The sequence below is a fragment of the Phalacrocorax carbo genome, chromosome 23, assembly GCF_963921805.1.
Source record: "Phalacrocorax carbo chromosome 23, bPhaCar2.1, whole genome shotgun sequence".
Lineage (NCBI taxonomy): Eukaryota > Metazoa > Chordata > Aves > Suliformes > Phalacrocoracidae > Phalacrocorax > Phalacrocorax carbo.
Window position 1 is genome coordinate 5,797,362 of NC_087535.1, and position 26,716 is coordinate 5,824,077.

The following is a 26,716-nucleotide window of genomic DNA, read 5'->3' on the forward strand; positions in this document are numbered from 1 at the left end:
CCCCCCCGTGCCCCCCCCCCCCCGGGTTTCCCCGCCCCGTCCCGCTCCGGCGGGGCTCCGCCGCCCGCCCGTCCCGCCGCCCGCCCGGCGCGGCCCGCCCGCCGCCCGCCATGCTCTCCGGGGCGCCGCCGCCGCCCGCCGGCTTCCCCAGCCCGCCGCCGCCCCAGCCGCCGCCGCCGCCGCCGCCCGCCGCCCCCCCCCACGGGCCGCCGCCGCCGTTCCCGGTGAAGGGCGGCCTGCAGATCCGGAAGAATGCCATCACGGACGACTACAAGGTCACCACGCAAGTGCTGGGGCTGGGCATCAACGGGAAAGTTTTGGAGATCTTCAGTAAGAAGAGCGGGGAGAAGTTCGCTCTCAAGGTGCGAAGGGGGGGGGTGTCCCCAATCCCGACCCCCCCCCCGCCCCACCGGGGGTGCCCTCGGGGGGGACCGGACGGGCGGCCGCGGGAGGGGCGGGCAGCGCCGCCGCCGCCTGACAGTGATGGAAGATGTCTGCTGTGGGACGGGGACCGGGTGGGGGGGGGGGGTCCCGGGGGGTCTGGCACGGGAAAACGGGGAGCGACAGCGGTGACCGGGAGCGGGGCCAGCCGGGACAATGGAGCCGGCCGCTGCCCGTCCGGCCCGCCATGCTTTAATTTATTTTTTCCCCCCCACTAAAAGCACCGAGACGTGGGTTTTCAGCTTTCTAATATGAAACAGAGCAAAATGACACCTCGGTTGCCCACCTGGAGGGTCCGCAGAGGAGAGGAACCCTCGGCCTGGCCGGAGTCACGCCGCGGGGTTTGTGCCTCAAAACGGGGGGTTCCCTGCACGGAGCCGCTCGGTTGCGTCAACGCAGGGTGTCCCTGTTTGGTGGCAGCTCTGTCCTGGCTCCGGCCGTACACAAGGGCGCGGGATACCGGGCGGCTCTTGTCCCCCGCTTCACTCGGGGGATATTTCGGTGGTGTTGTGTTTATTCCTTGTTGCTTCTCTTTGAAAGACGCGTAGGTAAACAGTGGCTGCAGAGGTGTATTTTAGCACGCGCTAGGCGATGTGACAGTCTCCTTGTTTTCAAATGAGCTTTCTGAGTGAAGGGGGGGAGCGTGTCTCCCTGCCGGAGGGACTTTGGGAAGTTTGAATGGATTCACGACATGCCAAGCGCAGCGCCGGGTGACGCGGGTACAGGCAGTCTGCTCGGTGGGAGCGCCGTGTTCTCTAGCATCGATGCAAATTGCGCCCACACATGAGCTGTTCAAACCCTCGGCGTTACGCTGAGAACTGTGAAGGCTAAAAAAAAAAAACCCCACCTGAATCCGTAACCCCCGCCCTTTTTTGTTTTTAGAGCTGCCCATCTGTTGGTATCTGGGATTCCGAACTGGAATGAATGAATGAATGGACAAGTGGCTTTGGAGGCACGAGTCTCGCCGCAGGGGTGATGGGGTCGGTGAGGGGTGGTGCTGAGCCCCTGCAGTTAAGGAGGGGAGGGTTCAGCTGAACAAGAAAAGTGTAACTTTTCCTTTGGAAACGCAGGCATTTCTCGTGAGCAGCACCGCATCGTGCTCCAAGATGACACGTATTGTCATCTCGTTTGGTTGGAAATTAGTGAAATCCTCTTCTGTTTTGGCAGGCGGGCTCCTCCTCGCTTCTGCAGTTGACTCAAGTATTTAAAGTGCAGATTCCAGCACTTCCCTTTTGCAGCCCTGAAAGGGGAAGGATGGCAGAGGAGACTGAAGGCCGGCAGTTCCTCTCTGCCCCGGCACGGGTAGGACAGTTGGGGCCCGGGGTTTGCCCGTACCAGAGCGCGGTGCAGCAGATGGGGTCAGGATTTACTGCCACGACTCGTGTTGGTTCCTTGGCCGTATCGAGGAGCCCCTTGGAGCGCAGGACTTCGCGTTGTAACGTAGGAGGGTGGTGCAGAGCGTCTGCCTGCGCGCCTCATGGAGGGTGAGGTATGTTTGACTCTGAATCTCCGCTTTGGAAAAGCGTTGGTCGTCTTCCCTGTGTCCCCTGCCCCGGCCTCTTCGCACGTCCCTGCCGGGGAGAGAAGAGTTTAGCTGAGCGGTTGGACGCGTCTCTGGCTTTTCAAAGAGCGGCACAGCTGCTACTGTAAGTGATTCCTTCCAGCCCCTTAAAAACTGCTACGCTGTCAGTTTGGGCTCTTGGACGAGCCGGCGTGTACTCGGATCGTCCCGGTGAGCGTGAGCTGGAGGCTGGGGTTATTTGGACTGAACTGCCGAGCCCAAACGCGGTGGGGATGACTGCGCTGGATGCGATGAGAGCTTGACTTCATCCCCTCCTCTGGTACGCAGCCGGGGTAACATCTCTGTCGGTGACCTGCAGAGAGGTACCGGGATCCGAATTACTCATGGGCTGCATCAGCATAGAAAGATGACCTAAAGCAGGATCCTCAGAAGTGATTGCATCGAGCTGTCATGCTTCAGATGATGCTTAAAAGAATCCTGATGGCCCATCGCCAGCAGCCACAGCTGAAACCTCTCTGTGCTGCCTGCTTTGGTTGTGCAGCAAACCTTTCCATTTGGAACATCGCTCCTTACATTTACTGTTCCAAAATCTTCTATAATAGTGCAGTCCCCCACTGGAGGGAAGCAGTTGTGTCTCCCCCTGATATTAACGGTCTCTTCTGGTTACATTGTGCTTCTGCTTGGATCTTGAGCAACTATTACCTTCTTAAAGCTCTTTCGGCCAAACAGAGGTGCATTTAGTTTGGGTTTTGCTGGGAGTCGCTTTGCTTAAGCGAGCTTTTCAGTGCTGTGGGGTGCGTGGGCTTGGAGACACCGTTACAGCCAATTTCCCCCTCCTTCCGATGCAATAGTCCGTGGCAGAGACACATCATTAAATTAAATGTGCGTGAGTTGATGGATGGTAGTTTTATTTGCAGTGTGGTACCTAGTTGAAAACAGGAGATATTCCTTTACTTTTCTTATAGATCTTCATTGTTTGTTTTGCTAGTTTCCCACCCCCAACTTTATTTTATTTTTTGGTATCAAGCAATACCCAAAATGTGGCATCCCTGAATTATCGGGTGGAAGCAGGCCACCGACGGTCCCAGTCACTCATGGCTTGACCCTGTGTGATGCGTGGTGATTTACTGCAGGGTGGGAACATAAAGTCTGTGGAGAGGTGATGAATGGAACCGAAATGCAAGGCCTAGGTGATTTCTTACCCCTTTCTTCCTTGTAGCTTGGTGTGATTTATTACTAGGCAAAATTAGGCTTGTAATTTCTGTAGGCCCTGCTGTATGTAGGTCACCGCTGACCTGACTTGGTGTTGTTCATTGTGGTCAGGCTGTTGGCATTAGTGACGCAGGCTGCGATGGTGGAGCTGGGAGCGAGGTCTGTCTCGCCTACTACAAATTCCGCTTTTAAGACTAATCTTTAGGCAAGATGCTGGCTTGATGGCTGGCTTTCTTAATTCGGCAAGGAAATCACGTGTAAGCCAGATGGGAGAGTGAGGGCCAGTAATAGCGAGTGGCAAGTTTTTCTCTGTTGTATGTGTTGCTTGATGGAGCTCTTCGTGGAGCAGGTTTCCTTTAAAACAAATTAACAAACCTCACTCCTAACCCCGACTTCAAAGCAGGAAATCCTCGCCTGGATTGGTGAGCTTGGGTGAGCTGGAAAAGCTTCGCAGGGCCATGGAGGCTCCTTGCAAGCTCACCTCCTCTCTGGTAGCCCTGTTTCTGGAGCATCCTTGGTGCTTCAGGGCACGTTTGCGAAACACACTGTCTCGCTGTCAGCCTCATCAGATAATCTGTGAGCGATGGTTCCCCTGATGGAGAAGGAGGAAGGAGCCCAGTACTTCTGTGGTTTATTATTCTTGTGAGATGCCTGTCGTGGAAATAGGGCAGGCGTCTCGTAGCTGAAACTGAGCAGCTCTGTGGATGAGCGTGTTCGTGTAGCTGGTGGCCTCGTGCTCTCTCTGCCATCGTGGCTAGCGTTCTTTACGGAGGTGTTTAGAGGAGCAAAGCGCCCTGCTTCCCATGGCTTCCTGCAGCTTCCTTTGAGATCAAGTGCTTTGTTCCCCAGAAAATCCAGCTGGAAAAATAGCCCCTGAATGATGGAGTAGATGAAGATTGTGGGCTCGCGCTCCTGGGAAACCACTCGCCCTGTGTCTGCTGTACTTCTGCTCCTCTCTCGGTGGGGGGATTAATTTTTTTTTTGAAACTCTACCATGTATTTTGTATAACCAGAAATGTCTTCGCTGTGACCTTCTGTGCAAGCCATGGTTGAAAAGCTGTGGAAAGAAGAGTGACATCACTGGGACTTTTCCAAGGCAGTGGTTTATTATCTCATTGACCAAAGGAGTCTACTGACTTGGGGTTTGAATTTGTTTAAACAATTTAGGTTTTGCCTTAATCTCTTGTAAATACATTACATGTTCTGAGCAGTCAAAGCTATGACCAAGATAGGCCGATAACTGCCTGGGAGCAGAGGCTTGGTTTTTGCTATGGCACATGCTCAGGAAGTGGCAGGGTTCTTCCTCTTAATAATAATCTAATGGCATCAGTCATAGGTCTTGCAAAAGAAGGTTGGTGTTTCTCACGTTTTCAGAGATGGGGAACTGAGATGCAGTGATTTACCGAAGGTCCCGCAGCCTGTCAGAAGCGGGACCGGGCTTAGGAGCTGAGCTGTTTGCTCCAGGCTGAATCCTTCGCAGGCAGCCATCCCGCAGGATGGAAATATGGCCCCTGTGCGTGTGATTTAATAGCCAAGGTAAAACGCTTAATTTATCATTCACACTGAGCTCCCGCTGGCCTTCAGCAAGGCTTCTGCCATCTGCCAGCGCACGCGTTGGGAAAGCCCGATGTATAGGACAGCGCTTGTCTGCGGAGGTGCTGGCTCTGCCGCGGGTGGAGAGCAGACGCCGAGCTTTGTCAGATACGTGTTGCCTATTCCAAAGCACTGCGTGTATTTAAAGCAGTGTATCAATAATAACCTGAAGCTGTGAAGCCCAAGAGCCAGGTCTCCTAGTGCATTTGCTGGACGATGGGTAGGCACAGGTGATGAAAAGTCCTAGAAAGCTCCTGCCTAGGAGGCCTGAAAGAGTGAATTGGTGACTTCTCTCTTCTCAGCACCCTCCAGGATGTGCTCTGGGGTCTGACGGAATGAACTCCTGACAGACTGCAGGGTGGTGTGGGTACCTGGGAGGCATCTGAAGGAGCACCCGGGTCGGAAGCGGCCGTTTGACCGTCCCTGCAGCATGAGGAGCAGCGTGGCTCTGGGTTTGGCATCTGGCATCTCCTGACCCTTCATGGTGGGCTCATGTGCCCCACACCAGGGTGGTCCGAGGGCTTTGCAGCAGAGGCAGTAGCTGATGTTATTTAAAAACCCATCCCTTTGTTGGGGTTTGCGCTCTGTGCCGAGAGCCTGGGAGGAAAGAGCCCTCCTTCATTAAGAAACCCTTTCCTCCTGCTAGCTCCCAACTTAACCGGCTTCCCGACCCACAGACGGCCCTCGCTCGGCCGCCCGCTGCAGCAGTCAGGCTCCTCTCCAAGCACAACTGGCCCTGTGCGTCTGGCCTCAAGTTGCAGCATTCAGGCAGCATGACCTCACCTCCTGGTTTCCAAGAATAACGCGCTGCCTCCCCTCCGCCGCGCCGGGGCTGTCTGCAGCGGGCGAGGGTGGCTGCCGCAGCCCGGCGCGGGCCAGCTCTCGGGGACCCGCTTTTGCCAGAAGCCCCCAGGCAGCCCCACGTCGGCCCCGTGCTGTTGGGCTCCTTCCCACTCTGTGGGCAGGGGTGTGGGCAGCAGAGGCGAGGCAGCAACTGGGAGAGGGTCTTTGGGACCTGGCTGAGCTTGCAGGCTGGTTTTGGGTGGGGTGGATCTGCGAGGACCAGGGTGATCCCTCCACCAGCTGCAGAGGCTGGCACAGGAACACAGCTTTACCTGACCGCTCCCCAAGAAACCTGTTTCAAGCCCGGGCGGTCATGTTCAGTCAGCATTTAGCGTGGTCCAGAGCTGCTGAGCAGCGTGGCCATCTCTGGTGGTGACTGTGGCGTTGGATTTTAAAAGCCCCTGAGACCCTCATCCTGCTGAAAGTGGGTCCCGTCCCCTCCGTGGATGGCCCTCGTCTGTCATGGCTGTAAGATGCTAAAGTATATTCTCCTTTCAGCTCTGGCTGGCACAAGGACCGTGTGCGTGACCGGTGTCTGGAGGCTCGTTTTGGAGAGGGCTCTCGTCTCTACGGCTGGTCCTCCTACGGAGGAGGATGGGGAGCAGCACGCGGGGGTTAGAGCAGGGCACGCAAGAGCGAGTCTGAATGCAGAGAGCTTTAACAGCCTTTTAAGCTGTTGTTTCTTTGTACCTTGTGGCTGAGTCATTTCAAAGATTTCAGCCTTTTAAGATCTTACCAATTTGAGATAGGGATTATAGCAGCTGGCAGGTTTAATTGTTGCATTAACTCGCTGTTTCCTTCGTGGCCCCAGGAAGGGACTAATGGCCATGAGTCCACGAGTGCTGGTAGATCCCCCTGACCTGAGAGGACTTGAAACACAAGGTTTGCCAGAGACGCTGTCATTTGGAGGGTGTTGGGATGGTACCTGCCGTCGGGAGGGGGATACAGGTGCAGTGCTTTGCTGGGACAAATTACGCTCTCCCAGCAGAGAGGGCAGGTGAGCACGTTGGCTCGAGCGGTCTGCAGCTGGCATGGTGTTTGCCGTCATATGTAATGAGATTATTTAAGCTGTTGGCGTCAGGGCTGCATGTGATCATGTGCCTGGCTGTCCAGCGAGCTGTAGCCTAAACCAGAGATAAAGTTCAAAATGCAAACCCAGATCTGAATGTTCCTGGGGCGTCCAGCCAGGCTAGGACTTTGCAGCTCTGCTCTTGCTAGATATCCATACCGGGTTTGGGCTGTAGATTTGGGGTCAGCAGAGGGATGGGCTCATTTCCTTTGTCATCATAATTAACTTTGGTGCCTTGCTTTGTGTGCCCCTGGCTGCAGCCAGCTCCCCTGGGTGCTCTGCTTGAATTCAACCTCTCCAGTTCTGCTGGCCCCAGAGGAGGGGGGTAAGTTGGGCTCAGGGTCGTTGTTGCCATATGCCTCATGCTGGAACAGGCTAAATCTGTGTAACAGCAGGTCAGGACTCTGGGCTGTCCCTGTCCCAAGGGGTGCAGCACCTCCTGGGTTTCTATGGGGCAGATGTGGGTGGGAGCATCTTCTGTTGAGTGTTCAGAAATGGTAGAGCAGTTCTCCCCGTCTGCTGTCCTCCCGGCGTCCTCTGGCCCTGGTGCGCGGCACCGAGCTAGGGCAGCCTCTTGAAAGGCTCCTTGGACCTCCTGCCAAATGTGTGTTTTCAGGGAAATGCGGCTGGAACACAAGCTGGGGCTGCTGTGGAAATTTGGCAGCACGTCCCATCCGCCTGCAATTCCAGTAGCCGCAGCTCGTCGCTTCTCGCGCCTGTAGGTGCGGGCAGGAGCCGGGTCCAAGCGGCGCTGCTCGGAAATGGCGATGGCATCCTGGGCATCCCAACTGGATCGGGGTGGCGGGGGAGCAGATGCAATCAGGTCAAAACAAACCTGAAAGTATGCATGTTATCCTCAGCCTACTTAAAAAAAAAAAAAATAAAGCAGGGAGCTGGTCTGGTAACAGGGATATGTTTTTATTTTCAGTAGTAATGACAGCCTTATTGCATCTACTGGCTCAGTGTTTAAGACTGCTTCAGAACAGTTGTTTTAGCAAAAAGGCAGGGGCTGTGCTCGCTCGAGGGCAGCCCCGCTGCGGGTGACAGCACCCTGTCGCCCACAGAGCGGTGGCTCCCGTGGCCCCGCAGCTCCCAAAGCTGCTGCTTTTGGTTACAGCCGGGCTGTGGGAGCCATCGTTGCCCGTAACAGCCGCCTCCTGCCAGCCCGGTCCCCTCTGGGCCTGGTGTGACTCTCTCTTCCTCTTCAGCCATTTCGCAACCTTGCTGCCCATTGCACCGGGCAGATCGCTAAGAAAACCCCGGCGGCTCTTGCATAAGTGGCTCTGCTGCGGTGCTGGGGAGGGCGGGCTTGCTGGGAAGTTTAAACCCGGGTTATCTCCTGGAAGTCATCAGAGCTGCGAATCCGGTGTTTTTGGGTGGGTACCTCCCGTGCCGCGGGTAGAGCAGCACCAGCACGGGGGTACGGCTGTTTTGGGGAGCCTGAGGGTGTTGCAGCACTTGGCTGTGCACTCGCCTGGGCTCCCAGAGAGGACGTCTTCCCCCTTGCTGTCCCAGGAGCTGGGCAGAGGCTTGCCAAGGCCTTTGCTTTTGTCCTCAGTGCTTTGCCCTGCAAGGAACCGACCCCATTCCCAGTGTGAGGGTCCACATGGGTGTGTTGGAGCAGGATTGCTGACATCTCCCTCCCTGTCTCAGGTCCCACCCTGCTTACTCTACTTTGAGGAAGAATCTCCCCGTATCTTTTCTTGTGAGGAAGAGCTGCTGGTAAAGAGCAGGTCCCCGCCAGGACAGGTGATGCTCTGTGGGTAGTGGGAGTCAGCAGGGAAGTGCTCCAGGTCCTGCGGGGTTTGGAATTGTCCTAGTGCTCCTTTTCCCCAGCTCCTCGCTGCTGGAGGAGGCGGCCAGCCCGGCCTTGGGTGCCTGGTGTTAGAGATGCAAATACTGGGCTGATGAAGCCTGGGTGAGTAAGATGCTGAGGGGTTTATGAACACATTAAAATGTGGGCTTTGCATGCTGCTAACAGCAGCTCCGGAGCCTCCCGGGCAGCTGCTGGGCAGGACTGGGAGCAGAGCTGCTCCCCACGAGCTTTGGAGCAGGTCTACAGCTTGTGCCCTCTGCCACAGTCTGGAGGAGTTCATGGAAGAGGATGTTCTCTGTGTGCCCCAGCGTGCAGTGCTTTTGGCTGATATTCCTATTTCTGGGCTTTACCTTGAGGAACTGAAAGGCAGGGAGGGCTCTAAACCTGTGGGGTCCAGCTGAAAAGAGCAAGGAGAGTTTTCTGGCTGCACTCGGTGTAGCCAGTTAACTCAGTTTTGCCAGGCTCCGCAGTAAGGGCAGAGGTGCTCGACCTGCCAAGCATAGGCTGGCTTTTACCAAAACATCCCTTTCATGATTCTTTCTCCCCAAAGACTGCACTGGAAGAACCAGGTGAATGTCCCTGGAAGGAGAGCTCGGCTGGGATGTGGTGGTGGTGCCTCGAGGGTTTTAGTGACTTAACTCCTAACCAGTGACAAACATCTGGATCTGGTACCCACCTCGAATCCAAACCCTCCCACCAGCCTTGGAAAGAGCCATAAACTTCATTGAGGGAGAGATGGGGGTGATGCAGTGGGGGTGATGCTCATACGGGCTGTTGAAGACTTAATTTCTCTCTCTTGCAGTGGAAGCGGAGGCTCTACTGCCTCGAGGCGTTGCTCCAGGCTTTGCAGGGGCAGTTGGAGGGGAGCGGGGCCATGGGGCCAGTGGCAATGCCAGCGTGGCCGCTTACCAGCGTGCTCCAGTCTGCTGCAGGGGCTGCACGGGGAAACGTGGGGGCTGCTGGAGCCCTTGGGTGGGCGGGCAGCTGAGCCGCACAAAGGCTGTCCTGTCTGCTCTTTTGGATCCCCCCAGCCCTAAGCTCTTTTCCCGAATAAATGGGATTGAAAAAGCTTAAATTCATACAAAGCAGGACCCAGGAGCCCCCAGCCAGCCTGGAGAGAGCAGCATCCCCCTGCCCACCCTGTGCCCTGGGGCTGCCTCTGCTCCTGGGTGGCCCCAGTTGACGCTGCCCTGGGATGAGCTGGTGTCTGTAAGGCTGTGCGTCGGGTGAGGTTTCTCTTTAAAGGCTGGGTATGGGAATGCCCAGGATGAACAGCCCGGCCCTCCGGGGGAGCGGCCATAGCTGCAGGAGTAGGGTTTTTTTGTTAGCTTGTTTAATGTCCCTGCTTTTATCCTTTTATCCCCTTTCCATTCTAATCTAACAGGCGAAATGTGTCCAAAGCGCTTGCTGTCTGTTGTATTTGGTAAGAAATCAAGGAGCCTGCTGGTAAACACTGTCTGGCAGTGGGGTACCAGGCATCCATGCGAACATCAGTGAGTCCTTCCCAGTGTGTGTAGGTTTTTGCTGTATATTGAAAAGTTGCAAGAGCATAAAACCTCTGCTATCGACCCCTTGCTGTGTTTTCTGCTGGGGAGGATCCCGTTATGGGAGCAGCCCCTAGAGACCGGTGTTTCTCAGTAATGTCCAGGGGGAGAAGGTGCTTCGTGGTGAGGTTTGGGTGCTTGTTGGCTGAGGTGCTTTGAGGTTACGGTGCCGGTCGGGATGCTGGTGGTCTGGGCTTCGCCAAACCTCCCAGGCTCTGTGGCCGCACGGCTGCTGCCAACAGGTGCCGCGGAGGCTCTCGGGGCTGCCGAAAGCCTGGAGGGAGCTAATAATAGCCACTGTGTCCTGAGAGCTTTAATGAGGTGCCAGCAGGATGCAAAGAAGGTTTGGGGTTTTTTTTTTAATAGAAATGCAACTGTGTCTTCCTCCAGCTGAAAGAGTTTAAGGATGGCTGGTGTGGAGGAAAGAGGGGCTGGTGGAGGAAGAGTGCCCTGCTCGGCCCCTTGGCAGGAGGCTCTTGGCCTTTTATTGCATTGCTTAAGGGTCCATGATTTCCCCAAAAATACTAACTGCTGTGGTGGGTGAAGTGGGAGCGTATGACCATAGGTAGGGTTGGGTCTCGAGCCTGGAGTGTTGCGTGGCTCTTAACCCGCGTGGGTTCATTGCAAATGGATGGTCCCACCAGCTCTTCTGCAGGTCCTGTTAGGCGCTGGGGATGCGCAGCAGCTGTGTGGTGGGAGGAGGAAGAGGAGGAGGAGAGCAGCCTGGGGTGCAGGGACAGCCTCGCCGGGGCAGGGTGGCCGCAGTTAGCGAGAGCCACAAGCAGCCCCGGCTTTCGGTGAGCAGCTCTGCCTGGGGGGAGACGGTGGAGGAGAAAGAGGTGGGTGATGCGTACCCGCTGCACAGCTCTTAGTCACCCAGCGGGGTGCAATCCTCCCCTTTCCCTCTGCTCCTTCATTAGCATCCCTCCTCGTTAGGCGCCTTGCTGTGGGTCAGCCGCAGCAGCCCCTCTCCCTGCCGGCGCGCACCGGGGCACCGTCTGCCCTGTGCATCCCCGGAGGTGGGCTCGTGCATCCGACTGCATCGCAGCTCGTGGGGCTGGAGGCTTTGTATCTGTTCGCTGTGCGAGAGGTGGAGAGAGGAGGGCGGTTGGTGGCCGCGGGGCCCCTGCCTCGCCGAGCGCTTGTGCAGACAAAGGCGTGTTACGAAATCCCTGTGTCACTCCTGTCCTGGCCTTCCCCTGCACAAAACAAACCCCGCTGTCAACAAAAGCGGTAGCCACCCAGCACGGGTGCTGTTCATCTCGTACAGGGAAGAGCCGTGGTCCCAGCCCCGAGGCCCTGGCAGCCTCCAAACCGCTTCGACCATCACATCTTGTGCAGGTTCACCCTAGGAGCATAAGCAGTGACATCCCCTTCGACTGGCACCCCTTGGAAGCCTCCAAGGCTTCATGTTCTGGGTCCCGGCTGCCGGGGGGATGCTCCTATCTGCAGCCCTGCCGGGATTGCCTGGTGAAGGCAGAGCTGCCGCCTCCATGTCGTGCCCCTGCATCGGGGGACTTGCCACCTCTGGGGTGACCTGGGGTGCGGGGGGCACCACAGCTGGGCTGTGCACCCCTGGCGTCATCTCGGGGAAGGTGTTCGCTGTGCCCTGGTGGTGACACCCCATGAGGAGGGTGAAACTCTGCTAAACAAACAGCCAAGGAAAGGGCAGAATGGTGCAAAACGTGCTCTTGTCACCGAGCTTCAAGGGCGCATAAATTAAACCCTCTTCAGGCTTGGCACTGGTGGAAGAAACGTGTCCCGAGGCCGTACCGCTTCCAGCGCCGAGGGTGAATGGCGCTTCAGGAGCGGTTGGCCTTGGTGCGGCTTTGTTTTCTTTTTTTCTTTAAAGAGATATATTTTAGTATACATTTATTTACACTGCTCTAAGGTCTGTGTTGAAAGGCAGCAGGCAGGGTCACTGGGCTGGGAGGGGGTGGCAGCCACCTCTCTGTCCCACGGTGGGTCCTGCCCATGGGCCGAGCCCTGAGAAACTTCATTTTTGGGCAGAGCACGAGCCCAGGGGTGTGAGGCCGGGCTGCCGGGAAGCGGTGGGTGTTACTGGGGCTTCTGGCAGGGCTTTGTGGCTCCTCTGCTTGCACACGTGGGTCTGGGCGGCCCGAGCCTCTCCCCTAAATAACTTCCAGCTTAAAAGTGAGCAGTTTTGGTATGTGGGTGTAGGCAATCCCCCCAGAGCTGTCCCTGGGGTTGGAGGTAATGGCGAGGTCAGGCAGGGTTGTCCCCCGGATTGCTGTGGGGCTGATGGAGCAAGGCACCCAAAAAGATGATTTGAGCGCCTGGTGCTCTCTGTGGGCTGCATGGTGGAGGCTGAGCTGGTCTGTTGGTCTGTCCGCCTGTCTGATACGCCAGGGAAAGCCCCCAGCTGCCGTGCAGGGGGCTGGCGGAGGCGGTACCGTGCCGTGCCGGGGGAGCGAGGGTGCCAGCGTGGTGATAAGGGGGTTTTTCAAGCTGTGCCTGCAGGAGGGAAGTGCAAAGGACATAGGTCAGCGCTGAGTTAATGGTTTACTTTGGTGTTTACTTCTATATTAATCATGCCTGCAAATATCAACCACTTCCTATCATAAAAGCACACATGTGCACTTTTCCGCTCACGAGCTCGGCAGCTCCGGTAGGAGATCTGGCGAGGGATGGGGCTTGGGGAGGGGCTGGAAGGAGGAGCTGACCCCGGCCCTGAAGCTTTGCAAGGAGGCGGCAGTAAAGGGGCTGTGCGTGGAGCAGATCCGCTGGCTGCGGCCATGTCTCATGTGAAGATGTCCGCCCCTCCTGTGGCTTCTTATTTTCCTTTCGCTTTGTATTGTGCAGATAAAAAGCCGCGGCGGCTGCAGCGTGTCCCTGCTGGGGGATGTGGCGGAGGCGTGGGGGGCTGCAGTGGTTTGGGTTGCAGAGAGGGGTCCCTGAGCGTCCCCCTGCCCCAGAGCAGCTGCCCCCCTTCCCTGCTCAGGCTTCCCAGCCCGGCATTGTGGTGGCTTCTGGTGGGAAGTGAAATCTTGGATGCCCATAGGAAGGGCTGGGCTGGGTTGGGGCATTTTGGCCGTCATGACCCCTTTGTCTCCCTGAATCCAACATCCTGGAGGTCCTGGCCAGGGTGGTGGCTCCATTGCTCGAGCCAGATCTGCTCCCTGTGCCCTCCGGGGGCATCCCCCTGCGTGGCACGACCTGGGGGCCTTGTTAACCATGGCTGATGCCTGGGCTGGGGTCTTGTCTTCTAACGCCAGCCCTGGTGCCCCCTGGAGAGACGAGCATCGGGTGAGTCACCAGGTCCCAGTGCTGCTTGTGATGTATGGGGAGAAGAGGATGATCCCAAAACAAACCTGGGACTGAATGGGCCCCTAATTTTGTTTTTTCTCAGACACGTGAAGCTGAAACTATTTATTTCTCTTCGTTAAACACCAGTTCCAGCCTGCTGCTGGTGCTGTGAGTCAGTGGGGATGCTTCACGCTGCCACCTTGTTGTCATTTACCTGCTTTGACTGTTCCCATGAGTTTCACAGCCCCCTCCTGCCCATCCCCTCCCTATGGCCTCGTCCCTGGTGTCCCCACCGCCCTGGTGGCCCTTCCCTCAGCATCCAGGGCACTGCTTTGGGGCCACCCCCTTCGGAGCTTCATCTCCTGGGAATCAATGGCCCAAGTATATTTTTGCTGCTAAGAAATGGGCTCTGCAGAGCGGGGCTGGCTGGGGGGGCAGCACCTCGATTGCGGGGTGGGGGGCACAGGCCCCTGGCAGGTGGCTCTTATTTAAGCCCCAGCCTCTCTTCTGCTCTTTGCCTTTGTGTGCCTGGAGAGGCTTTTGTTGCAGCCTGAAAAGGCTGAATAGCTGCTGCATCTGTCGCAGGGGGAGGAAATGCTCAGCAGATGCCCTGGGGAGGAGGGGGCTGTGTGAGTGGGGGTCCCTGAGCATCCCCCTGTGGGCTCGGACCCCCGTGGGAGCTGTGGGCTGGGTAGGTGGCAGCACATGGGGCACGGGGGTTGTGCAACCGTTGTGGGGCCCTGGTGCGGCGGGTCTCCTTGTGAAAGCGCGGTGCAATAGCCGCCTCTTCCCTCACCCCGTTTCCATCCTCCGCCCCGTTGCAAAATCGCCCGCAGGAGCAGGGATGAGGCCACCCGCTCCGGCATCTCCCTCTGAGCACGCTGGCTGCTTCTGGAGAGGTTTTTAGCTCGCCCCTCGCACACGCAGCCTCTTCATGCCTGGCTTATTGCTTGTCTCCGGCCGCGCGGTGGGAAAGCTTTCCCTGCGCTCGCCGAGATGGCTCCAGGTCTTCCTCCAAGCGCTCCGATAATTCAGACTCGGAGAATGCGGCCGAGCAGCTCAAGCGTGTGTGTCAGTTTGTGTTTGCTCGGCCTGAATTGCGTCTCCAGGCTTGCTTCCCCGTTCGTAGCTGTGTAATCTGAATAATTCTCTCTCGCTGGGACGCTTTTTCCAACCTCTCTGTCTTCCCTGAGGCAAGTGAATGTGGAGGATGACCTTTTGTTCACAGAGGTGGGGATGAAGCCACTAATGCATCTGGCGTGAACGGTCGAAGCCTCAGCATCCACCCGGGTGCTGGTGGCACCAGCCACCATCCCTCCAGAAGGCAGGTAGCTGGTGGCTGGTTCTGTCCTGCCTTGCAAACTGTGGGGCTCTGATGAAGCCATCTCCATCAGGGAGCAGCAGCCACCCTTCTAAATAGTCACCCTGGCAGGCTGGGGCAGGCTGCGGGCAGGATGCTGCGGGACCCATGCGCGGCTCCTCCTCCGGACACGTCACTTCTCTTCTCTGGCTTTCCCCGGGTAAAATGAACACGAGGAAGAGGCTTTTGCCTGGTCTGTTGGGGCTTAAGGCTTTCCAGGCAGGGACAGACCGCAGCTCCATGTGTGTGGGCAGAGCAGAAATGATCCCCAGTTTAGAAAAGTCCTGTCACCTCTGGGTGCTGCTGGTGATGGTGGATGTAAGCAGCGGGGATGGGGTTAATGCAAAAGTTTATATAAAGCGCCACGATGATGTGGGGGAGGTTTCCTGAGCCGCACGTTTCGTCATTACTGCATTGTGATTGAACTATGAATTTCCCTGTGTTTGGAACATAATTCCTCTTATGGGCTTTGGGACTCGTGGTTTTATTTCTCTTCCGTAGTTAATAAACAGTAAAAGTGGAAGGAAGCTTTGCTCCTTCCGTGCTCCTCTGCTGCTTGTTCCCTCCGAACCGCCTCCAGCAGAGGCTGGAGCAGCTTTGGGGTGGTGACCTCTGGGGTCCCCCAGTGTGCTGGCATTAAAGGCAGAAAAAGGAGACATGGGAGATGATCAGCTCCCCCCGGGTCCCCCAGCGCTGTGCCTCATCGGGTGACCACGGGGGGCGATGGGGGTTTGCCTTCCCAGTGCTGCGAGGTGGGAACCGCATGTGCAAAGCATCCAGCACCAGCTCTACAAGCGTGTTAAGCAGCTGACGCCAGTTGGCAACCAGTTCACATGGAAAGATTAGAAGAGGCAAATCCTTTGAAGAGAAACCCTTTTGCTTTATTAGGAAAAAATGCTCCTTGCCCTGTGCTCGCCCAGCCAGGGGAACCCAGAGCCTGTGTGTGCAGCCCAGGCAGGGGGTCCTCTGCTCTGCTCCCCTGCTGATAACTCGGGAGGATGACAGCCTGCCTTTCTTCACTGTAGATTTATTTTTGTTGCAACTTAAGAACAGTTTGTTTTAACCCCTATGGTGCAGACAGGTCCTGAGGGGAGCTCCCTGGGGCGGTGTGGGGCGCGGGCATGCTCCCGCGGGTCCTGTTGCCGGAGGTCGTCGGAGGGGCAGTTGCTGCACAGGCAAGGCATGCAGCGCGTGCTGCTCCGCTGGGAGCGGAGGTGAATCGGGTGTGATCAAAATGCACACAGAAATAAAAATACCCTGCCTGCGAGAGCAGCTGGAGTGCCCAGGGTGAGCATGGAGCCAGAGCAAAGAGAGGCAGCCCTGGAAAATTAACAGCTTGGTGTGCCAGTATGTGCCTAATTCTCAATTCTCATAGAAGTCACCCATGAGAGGTGAGTTTTCCCTTGCAAGCTCTCAGACAGGGCCGTCTTGCCAAGCAGAGCAAGCGCAGCATGTTCCCGTGGCTCGCTGCGGTGGTACCCACGGCGAGTAACAGCGGGACAGCGTCGTCCCACTCCTCCCCAAACGCAGTAGGGAGCTTCTTGGGTGAACCTGCTGTGATTCACAGCTCGTCATCCCAGGAGGAGGCGGCGAGACTGAATCAGTGCTGCCTGAGGACACGCGCGGGCGAGGGAACGTGAGCGGCTCCAGCCCCCTTGTTTTCTCTGGCATCTTCCTTCCTTCCCCGTGCCCACCCACCTTCGCTGCGCTTGGCGAGAGGTGATGGGGAGGAAATTCAGCTCGACGTGCTGCCGAGCAAACAGGACAGAGCCCCCAGCCCTTTCATGTGAGCTGAAGCTCGTTTTTGATGACTGGGGAGCAGCAGGGCTGGCTGGAGCCCGCTCAGTTTGCAGCCCCGTTTCTTGTGCTACGGAGGCGGCTTGGCCTGGTTTGGGTTTGCTGGGTGGGTGCCGTCCCCCTGCAGATACCCCAGTGAGCTGTTTTGGTTTTAGGAGCTGCTTCCAGGGCTTGCCTTTGAAAGGTGGTAAAAAGTCTGGAGCTGCTGCAGGAGCCTGGGAGGAGCCTTTGCTGCGGGGGGGGGGGTCCCGAGCACGTGGGACGCAGGGGCTGTGCTGTGCCGTCCCCTGACCTTGGCTTGAGGGGTTTAGTGAAGCTAATGAGTGTGTTTGGCTTTGCACGTAACTGATTTCACTCATAGCATGAAACAGCTCCTGTGGGACCTGGGCTGAGCCAGGGCACAGAATGGCAGCGGATGCCATCTGCCGAAATCTCGGAGGTGTCAAGCTGCTGTGAGGGGAGCTGAAATGCTGCTGAAAGATGAATTTCCTCCCTAATTGCGATGAGGGTGAAGTGGCCCTTTCCCAGCTCCCCCTCCTTTCCTGCGGGCAGGTGCCCCGGTGGGAAGTGGAGATGGGATGGGACGGTGTGGGGCTCTGGGGTGGCACCGCTCTCCTGGCTGTCCCCTGTCCCACACGGCGTTGAAGGGACACCCGGACGTGTAGGCGTGCTCTGACGACAAGAGGAGGTTTGGAACCTGAGCCGGCTGCAAAGCAAACATCTAAAGCACCTGTAAAGGGAAACGCACGTGACTCCTCCTGGGCGAAACGTGGCTTTGCTCGGAGGCGGTGGCTGAGCCCCCTCCGCAGCGCTGCCCTTGCCCCTCGTCCCAGGGACGCTTGTGTAACGCGGGGATCCGGTTACTGCCCGCCGCGGAGCCCGGGCTGCTGGGCTCAGCTGCTGCCCCGGTGCTGGAGCCCTCGGCTCGTGCTCTGGTGAGAGCTGAGCAGGTATTGCAACGCTTCCCATCTGAAATAATGGGGAGGTTGATCTCCAAGGAGCCCACCCTTGGAGGGGGAACAGGAGATCGCAGGGAAGGAAAAGCTGAACTGAAAGCAGCTGTGGGCTGTTGGGGGTTTCCAGTGGGTTGCACATCTGCTGCCATCTCCCCTCTGCAAAGGGTTAACTCTGGATTGTGCTCTGGATTACGGCGGTTGCAAAGTCTCCTGCTTCTGAAGCTGCTCTGAAGCCAGTGGGAGGGCACAGCATCCCCAGGCTGGTACCCTCAGCTGGGGTGCGATGGGGGCAGCTCACCCTTGCCGAACCTCAGGGAAGCACGAGGTGCTTTTCCCATTCCAGCCTCCTCGTGGCAAGCCAAGAAACATAAATCTTTCTGCCCTGGATACCAGAGCTAAATTAGGGATCCGGGCAGTGTTACCAGACACACCCAAATACGTTCGATGCGGAGTTCCTGTGACCGGAGCGACGCCTGTCACGCCAGGACGTCACCCGCCGGTGGTTTCGCTGCTGACTGTGGCTGGGGAGCGGGAGGGAAAGTTGTTGGCTGCGGGAGCTGTCGGCTGCTGCCTGAAGGGGAGAAACTGGTGGAAGCGCTGCCCTTGCCCTGCCCGGACCAGGAGCAAACGGTGCTTTCCCACCCCTGCACCGTGCTCAGCACGCCCCCGGCTGCACGGGGCGCCGGGAGCCGGTGCTTTGTGCCGAGGGCAGGACGGAGGTTATGCGGGAGCGGTGGGTGACGCTCGGCCTGGTTGCTTCTACCATGGTTTGGGCATCGCCGTGCCCCTCCTGCATCCCCCTGCAGTGGTAATGGCCTTCCCCACGCAGCCTCATTGCATCTGGCCTTCAGCTCCCCATCACGCCACTGTCACCTGCCACCGGGAACATTTCCTAAATAGACCAAATCATTCTCTTAACGAGGCTTAATCCGCCTCTCCCAGCCGGGCGAGCAGCCTCTCCATCCCGCGGCCGGCAGGGGAGCGGAGGGAGGCCGGCTGGTGCTGCAGCTGCATTTCAGCCAGGGCATTTTGAGAGCGCTGGGGCAGCTGTTTGCTCGCCTGCAGGTGCCCGAGTACAAAAGCCAACGTCAGGGCTGTGCTAGTACAGGTAATGGCGGCTGCTGCCTCCTAGTTCATTAGAAGTACAATTAAGTTCCTTTAAAAGCTCTCTGAGTGACCTCTAAAAATTGGATATGTATTTCTGTACATCTCCTGTTTGTCTTGTGCAGAATGATGTTAACAGTCTGCTTCCTGCTTTTCTATTTTCCCAGCGCGTAATTACAAATTGTTTTTTTCTCTTCAGCTTCCTGGCTTCCCGCGCCAGGCTCTTCGGAGCGGAGCTGCAAATAGCCAAGCTTTTCTCCAGGCCCTGTCCCTGCCTGCACGGCTGCTGGGGGGGCTGGCGCTATGCTTGCTTATGGCTTCAGCAGGATCCGGTTTTTAGGGTAATTAAGCAATAGAGGAGCAAGGAGGGGCTGTCCAACCTCCTGCCCTGTCTTCCTTTTGCCCCGAGGCTGTCAGTGCAAATGATGTCAAACGGTTGTGCAAAGCGTGGCTTGGCCACTTCGGTCCTCGCTGAGCTTCCAGATGGTTTGATGCCAGAAGCCACCCTGTGCCCCGGCCACCGGCATGGGTTTCCTCCGCCTTGGGAAGCAGGAGAGCCGAGGAGGTGGGAGAGGTGTGACCGAGCACCCAAGTGTCGGGGTTACGGGTGGGTGGCCGAAAGGCACTTCCCACCTGTCCCTTTCCGTGTGGCAAAGGGCAAGCGCTGTTGCAGGCAGGAATGGAAATTGCCGTTACTCTGCCAGGGCTCACGTGAGCGCCGTCAGCGAGCGTCTCATTTATAAACAGGTAGCGTGCATCTTTTGGGGCTGCACCAAGCATTAACCCTTGCTCCTGTGAAATCCCTCTGCAGCAGAGGGGTCCTTGCCATGCACTGGGTACCGTTTCGGGTCCTGCCAGGCCAGCGAAGCATCCCAGGGGCTGATGCTCCTCTGCTTGCCAGCTGGCCATTCTCCTTCGCCAAGCAGCCCAGGAGCTCAGCCGGGAGAGGGCAGAGGGGCAAGAAGCACGTTTCTGTGTCTGTCTTGGTAAAATGACCAAACCTGCTGTTTTCTGCTGCCGCACACGGTGGACGGAGATGTGTTTCCACATGCCCTTGCCCGCTGGTGCACCAAGGTGCAAACCTGCTCTGGGGTGTTTCCTTGAGCCCGGCCCTGAGAGTCAGGAAGGAAAATGAGCTATCCTTAAGATAGAGACGTTGTTTGCGCTATATTTAGGAGTATAATAATTAAGGCTGGTTGTTTATCCTGACAAACATGGTAATTAATAGCCTGTGACAGACGAGCCAATCCTTCCTGCACCTGGGAACTGTGAGTTGTCTCTGGGAAGGGTGAGGGCCTCATTAAAGAGTTGCTGCCGCTTGTGAGAAAAGCTGTTATTTAGGGAACATCTGGCTGTTTGCTTTGTCCCCTCCCCAGGCACGCATGGCTGGGCGCTGGTGGCCTCCGAAGCTGCTGTGAGGGTGCTTTTGTGCCTGGCCCGTGCATAAGGGCACAGAGCAGGAGGGTCCTTCCAGCCCCACGGAGCAGACGGCTGATGCACGGGACGTGATGGGTGGGCAGCAAAGGGGAGAGCGAGGGTGCTTGGTGGCACCCGAGGGTGCAGCGGGTATAGGTACCAGTGTGCAGAAGCTTGTTCATAACTGTAGTACGAAATCTTGTTGGTTGGTGGCACAGGCTGGCTGGGCACCTGGGGAGGCATCTCAGAGGGCAGGGAGGTGGCAGACAGCTGGGATAAGCTTTTACAAGCCTCGGAAGGGAGGGCAAGAAGCTTATGAGGATGGGTGGCTTCACACTCTTCCCACTAGATGGGGATGGAGGCATTGCATAGAGCGTGCTAGAGCTTGCCTTGATGCTGCCCGCGGAGAGCACCCACGCTCGACCTTCACCCCTTCGTCTTCCCCGGTGGGCGCTGTGCTGGCAGTCTGGCTCTCCTGGGGGCTCGGGGCTGACATGGTCTCACTCCTCTTGCAGATGCTGCAGGACTGCCCGAAGGCCCGCAGGGAAGTGGAGCTGCACTGGAGGGCATCGCAGTGCGCGCACATCGTCCGCATCATGGACGTCTACGAGAACCTCTACCAGGGGAGGAAGTGTCTGCTCATCGTCATGGAGTGGTGAGTCCCTGGTGCCGCCGCTGCGGGTGGGCTCTCCCTGCGGAGGCACCCGCAGCCCTGCGGGGACGGTGAGGCGATACCAAAAGGGGGTGAGCACCTTCCTGCACCCCTGCCTGCGTGCTGGGGACCCCAGGGAGGTGCTGTGCTGGGAGGAGCAACCTGAGAGCCGTAGGGATGCAAGCCCTGGAATAGGTGCTGCACCGCTGGCGTTGAAGGGATGGTGGGAGCTTCACTGGCTCTGAGTCATTCTGAAAACGCGCTCGGCTCTCAGGAGCCCTCAGGCCTGTGGTTCTCGCTGCAGATAGATCATAACCAAACTGGCTCTGGCCATTGAAAGTTGGGGTAGTCGGTTCAGTCAGTTCCTGGCACCCTGGCAGCCTGCGGTGGGGTCTGCTGGGCAGCACGCAGCCAAGCCAAGCTGATGCATCTTCAATGCCGTTGCACCTCTTGCAGCAGCAGTTGAGCAACTTCTGATTTGGGTAGATGTTTGATATAACCTGGGGAGGAGGAGGAATGAAGGGGAAAGTATTGAAACCACATCCCAACCGCAGCTGTGATTTGATGCAGCTTCCTTGCCAAAACCTCTCCTCTGGCAAGCCGGTAGGTTGCCTGGGGGGGCAGCGGGTACGAGGAGCGCTGCGAGCAGCGCCAGGGCAGGCAGCATGGCAGCTGCACGAGCGGCTCTGGTGCGGGAAGAGGCTTCTGAGAACCGTGCTGGGACACAGGGCAGCCAGGGATGGGAAAGGTTTGTGCGGCCTATCTGCTTGTGTGGGAAGAAAGCAGTAGCTGAATGGTAGGAAGCGAGTCCCCGGGGCAATGATGGCTCCCTGCAGCGTGTCTCTGCAATAGCTCCCCGCTGTCCGAGGGATGCTCTTGGTGTAACACCCATCGCAAGGCAGCATTTGACGTGAGCATGGGGTGTCTCCTCGCACGCTCCGTGCAGCGGCTGCCCCTGGCAGCTGCATACTATCTGTATTGCAGATGTCCAGTGAATGTCAAGGGTGCTTGCAGGAGATGCTATCTGCTCTGGGGAAGCCAGAAACTGTTTCTGCTTGAGTTAGATAAGGCAGGGACAGGAAGCACCGTTATCCCTGTTCTCATGGAGAATTATCCCTGATCTCACTCCTGATCTCTCCGGGAGCCAAGGTTTTCCTTAGAGTACCTGGGGAGCCTTTGGCTGTGGGGGGGAACCATGCCAAGGCTTCCATGGTTCTTCTCCAATGCCCTACGTGAGAGCTTGCTCTGCTGCAGTGGGGTTCAGCCTCTGCCTCCCCCATCCCATCGGTGAGCCCATGTCAGTGTTGCTGACACCTTGCCTGTGCCACAATCTTTGCTCAGCACTTCTGCATGGGGTTAGTGCGCCAGCAAGGCGGTTGGCTTGTGAGCTAAACAAGGCCAGGCATGCCGGGAGTGCTCTCGCCACGTTCGAGCCATGTTTGTTGTCTTTACTGTAAATGTGTTTCTGTGGGTTGGTGGGGAGACCACGTCCGCTTGCACCTGGCGTCCCAGCGCTGGTGCAAAGCCTCTGCCCTGCTCATTTCTGGAAGGAGGAGGCTCTGAAACACCCCGTGCCCAGAAGCACCGACCCAAGAGCCTGGGTGAAGAAGGGGTTTGTTACTTGCTGAACTTGTGCAGCTCCTGGCTGAGCATCGGAGGTTTCGGTACCGCTTGGCGCTGGGGTGCGAGATGGGCGGCGCAGCATCTAACGCCGTCTGCTTCTCTTCCAGCTTGGACGGCGGGGAGCTCTTCAGCCGAATTCAAGACAGGGGAGACCAGGCCTTCACAGAACGAGGTACGGAGCCTGTGGGGATGTGGAGTTTCATCTTTGGACCAGTTCTTGCTGTTTATAGGAGTTTCTGGTCTGTTTCATTCCCTCAATCGCTCTTTTGAATCCCCAGCAGGGTTTTGCTCATGAGGAATGTGGGTGCAAGTGGCCCTGCTTTTCACGCTCACTTGAGAGCAGGATTTGGGGGTGTTTTCTCAGCTTCCCCTGTACTTTGTCCATCCCACTCCAGCACAGGCAGGGGCTTTGGTGACCTTCAGAAGCACGCACCCCTCTCCAAAAAATGGAGACTAGGTTCTGTGGTTCTCATAGATCTCATGAATCTCTTCCGCTCTGCTCCTGTGGTCAGGAAAAGTGTTCATACAATCCAAACCCTGAGCCTGTTTGCCCCACATCCCACAGGGAACAGCTTTCGTAGCTGCTTTCCCTACAGATTTGGCATCCCTGGCAGTGCCAGGGGTTGGGTCAGCCTCCCCCCACCCCAGAGCAAGCCCTTCCTTGGGCCTTGTGTGGTTGGGTGTTGGGATCAGCAGCTGGAGCCTGCCCCATCCCTCCTCCTGGGAACTTCTCTCCTGTTTGCTGCAGGCTCCCGACCCAGGGCTGGGTGCCTGTGGGGGTGCTCCTGCTTGGAAAAGGGGACTTTGAGTAGAGGAAACTACTTTGGCCTCAGCCATGCTCTTTGGCTCCTGGCCTGTAGAGTAACCCAGGGAGTAGTGCTCATTGTGGCTTGCCTATAAAGGCTTCTGATGTTGTTGTTTTCTGCTTCAGAGGCTTCAGAGATAATGAAGAGCATTGGGGAAGCCATCCAGTACCTGCACTCGATCAACATCGCACACCGGGACGTGAAGGTACCGTGCTGCACGCTCGCCCGGCGGCGCCGAGCCCTGCTCGGCCCATGGCAATGCCAAGGCTGCTCCGGCTCTTCTGCTCACCACTTCTTCCCTGTATTTTCACAGCCGGAAAACCTCTTGTACACCTCCAAAAGGCCCAATGCTGTGCTAAAACTCACGGACTTTGGCTTTGCTAAAGAAACCACCACGCACAATTCCTTGGCCACTCCGTGCTACACGCCGTACTACGTGGGTAAGTGGCTGGAGGGTCTGAGCTTGCAGGTCTGCAGAGCCGGGGGGGTTTGAACGGTGCCATGTTCAACCCATCACCCCTGCATCCAGCCCGGAGCCTCAGTCGCAGCGTGGTGTCGGGGGCGACTCCTGCCTGGGGTGCTTGGGACCGGGGACCGCTTTGGGTGCAGGTGGGTGCTGTGTTTGCTGCTCGCTGGCGCGTGCAGGATGGGCCGCTCCGAGCGCGGCGTCGGTGCGTGCAGCCCATACGTTGCGTACCCGTGCTGCAGCCTCTCGTGTTGTGCCCGGGGCTGCGAGGCGGCAGCACCCCGCGCCGCTCCTGCCTCTGCTGCCTGCGTGGCCGTGCCGAAGCCTGGGCTCTGAGCAGCGCTGCCGAGACCGCACGGAGCCGCAGGCAGCTCCGTGGGATGGTCGGATCCCTCGGCCTGGCGCTGCCACTCTGACTCAGGACTTCGTCTCTCTCTTTACCAGCCCCGGAGGTGCTGGGCCCGGAGAAGTACGACAAGTCCTGTGACATGTGGTCCCTCGGCGTCATCATGTACATTCTGTAAGTCTGACGGGTCCTTCTCCATCGCGCCGAGGTCAGAAGGGGAGGATGCAGCTTTCAAGCTCCTCTGCTGGCTGGCGGGGCTGAACCTGTCCCAGTTGTCTTGCCCTGTGCTCCGTGGTGCTGCTGGGGAGGATTCTGGGGCGACGTGTTGATTCTCTGCTCCCTCTCCCGGCGCAGGCTATGCGGGTACCCCCCCTTCTACTCCAACCACGGCCTGGCCATCTCGCCCGGCATGAAGAAGCGAATCCGAATGGGCCAGTATGAGTTTCCCAACCCCGAATGGTCTGAAGTGTCAGAGGAAGGTAAATGTGGTCCCCGTGATGGCTTGTCCCTGGGCCGAGGTCTCCCTTTGGGGGCAGCCCCGTGTCCAGCAGCACTGTGACGGCTGGGGGGAAGCCTGGGCACATCGTGGGTCACCTCTTGGGGGTGCAGCAGCTTCACCTCTTTGCTCAAGAGGGTTTTGCTGAAGGGTTTGACCAGGGTGAGGTCTGTGGCACGGAAGGGACGGGAGGCACGTGCAGGCATTTTTGGGGCCGCTGGCTTGGGGTGAAGCGCGGGGAGAGCCACCCTGGGACCTACTAACACCCAGCCTTGCACAAACCCTTCCAGTTAAGCAGCTGATCCGCAACCTGCTGAAGACGGATCCGACCCAGCGCATGACGATAACGGAGTTCATGAACCACCCCTGGATCATGGTGAGCGCAGGGTTGATGCAGCAGCGGGACGGGGACAGGATGGGATGCTTGCGACTCTCAGCTGATGCTCTGACGCTCTCTCGGCAGCAATCCATGCAGGTGCCCCAGACCCCGCTGCACACCAGCCGCGTGCTGAAAGAGGAGAAGGATCTGTGGGAGGATGTGAAGGTAAAACCTCTCTCCATTGCTGTCTGAAGTGCTCTGTGCCCCGGGGGCCATCTGGGGACAGCCCGCTTCTGCCTTCTCATTGCAAACCGGGCTAATTCGGGCTCGGTGCGAGCTCGGGGCTGGAAAAATTGGCAGTGGGATCCTCAGCCCCTGCAGCAATTTGCTCCCACCAGGGGTCCGAGGGGGGCAGCTGCCCCGGGGGGCTGTGGGCCATGTCCGCGCAGGGCTTTGCTGACGGTGCTGCCTGTGCTGCCTGCCCGCAGGAGGAGATGACGAGCGCGCTGGCCACCATGCGAGTGGACTACGAACAAATCAAGATTAAGAAAATTGAAGATTCCTCAAATCCTTTGCTGATGAAGAGGCGAAAGAAAGCAAACCCCACCGAGCCCGCCGCGCTCCCCCACTGAGGGTGCCCCATGCTCGCCGGCCCTTGAGAAAGCAATAACTATATATATATATTTTTTAAGAAAAAAAAAGACAAAAAGAGACAGACTGTTATATCAAGCGCATGGAATTCAGACATTTATACCAGACTAGTTATTTTTAGCTACTCACCTGTGTTTCTGACCTTTCCGGAGCAGGCGGTAAGATTCCCCCGTCAGATCCACACACGGCGGCCGGGGGTTTTGTCCTGTAGGTGAACGCTGCCAAAAATTGGATTATTTTTTTTTTTTTAATTTTGTGAAACAGTTTTTATTTTTATTATTTTCTTTTCCTTCCTTCCCAAAACATGGAAATTCCTGTGGTCACCTTTTTAGGGTATATAACATATAAATATTTTTTAAAAACTACTGTAGAGCTGAAAACCAGACAGCGCGTTCCCTGCGTGGATGCTGGCTAGAGATGGGCTTCGGGCTTGGGAGTGGCTCAGGGGGGCGGAGAGGGAGAGCTGCCTTCTCTCCCGTCCCACTGCGCGTGGCAGGGCTGGCGTGGGGGGTCCCCACGGATGCTGTGCTGCTTTGCTGGCCTGAAAAACTGCTGCTTTTAAAGCACGGTAGCCAAAAACGCCCCCAAAGCCCTCCCTGACCTGGAAGCCTTGACTCTACCCGGCGGCACGCAGGGCTCCCCGCGAGCGCCGTCTGTGTTGCTGTCTGTCTGTGCGTGGGGTGTGTGTCGTGTCCGTGGGCGCGGAGCTGCGCGTGGCTCCCCCCGCCGTGGCCGCTGCAGCCTGTACCTGTGCCTGGAATCCAGTTCTGACCTCAGGGGTGGATGGGGGTGGACGGGGCCGAGGTGCGAGCAGGAGGCCAGGGCCCCCCGCGTCCCCCCGCCCCGCGGGAACGTGGGGCAAAGATGCTCCCCCGCTGCCTCTGCCCGCTCCCGCAGCCCCCAGCTCCGGGGAAGATGCTGTCCTGGGGGTCCCCGGGGAAAAAGTGAGTGATGTGGGGAGGGGGTGGGGATGCCATGGGGCTGTAGCTTGGGCTGGGATGACAGCACTGCCCCCTCCCTGGCTGGGGCTGGGGGTCCCGCTGCCCCCCCAGTGTGGGTCCTGCCAGGAGGCTGCTCCTGTCGCCGGCTCCCCAGGGACTGGGAGCGATCCTCTGCTCCCGGGAGCAGGATGGCTGCTCTGAAGCGTTTAGTACATGAATTATTATTATTATTATTATTATTTGTCACAATGTTTCACCGTGTTAAATGTGTTCGAATGGGGAAAAAAAATTTTTTAAGGCAATGTTTAGTTTTTAGGTGATCTTTTAGACACTGTATGGAATTAATTGTTTTAAAAACTGGTTTTATTCTTTTTTTTTCTTTTTTTTTTTTCCCATCTTTCCCCCTGTCTGTTGGCTTATACTAATCTTCCCGGTCTGCTCTTCAGTCCTTTGGATTAAAGACACTTAATGCGTCA

At 57.5% G+C, this 26,716-nt stretch overlaps 1 protein-coding gene across 3 annotated transcripts in view; it reads left to right on the top strand.

Annotated features, from left to right (window-relative positions):
* Positions 1 to 26,716, top strand: part of MAPKAPK2 (MAPK activated protein kinase 2) — a 28,054-nt gene extending 1,338 nt beyond the window's left edge. Inside the window, exons 1-10 of one of the 3 annotated variants that reach the window (XM_064471886.1) lie at positions 2 to 362; positions 20,456 to 20,595; positions 22,323 to 22,387; positions 23,147 to 23,226; positions 23,335 to 23,461; positions 23,932 to 24,007; positions 24,188 to 24,312; positions 24,620 to 24,705; positions 24,793 to 24,873; positions 25,137 to 26,716. In XM_064471886.1, the coding sequence (XP_064327956.1) occupies positions 111 to 362; positions 20,456 to 20,595; positions 22,323 to 22,387; positions 23,147 to 23,226; positions 23,335 to 23,461; positions 23,932 to 24,007; positions 24,188 to 24,312; positions 24,620 to 24,705; positions 24,793 to 24,873; positions 25,137 to 25,280 (1,176 nt within the window). In that variant the 5' untranslated portion in view covers positions 2 to 110 and the 3' untranslated portion in view covers positions 25,281 to 26,716. Of the gene's footprint in view, position 1; positions 363 to 12,603; positions 12,670 to 20,455; positions 20,596 to 22,322; positions 22,388 to 23,146; positions 23,227 to 23,334; positions 23,462 to 23,931; positions 24,008 to 24,187; positions 24,313 to 24,619; positions 24,706 to 24,792; positions 24,874 to 25,136 lie in introns of those variants that run through there. The other 2 variants (XM_064471887.1, XM_064471888.1) reach the window with 2 other exon arrangements.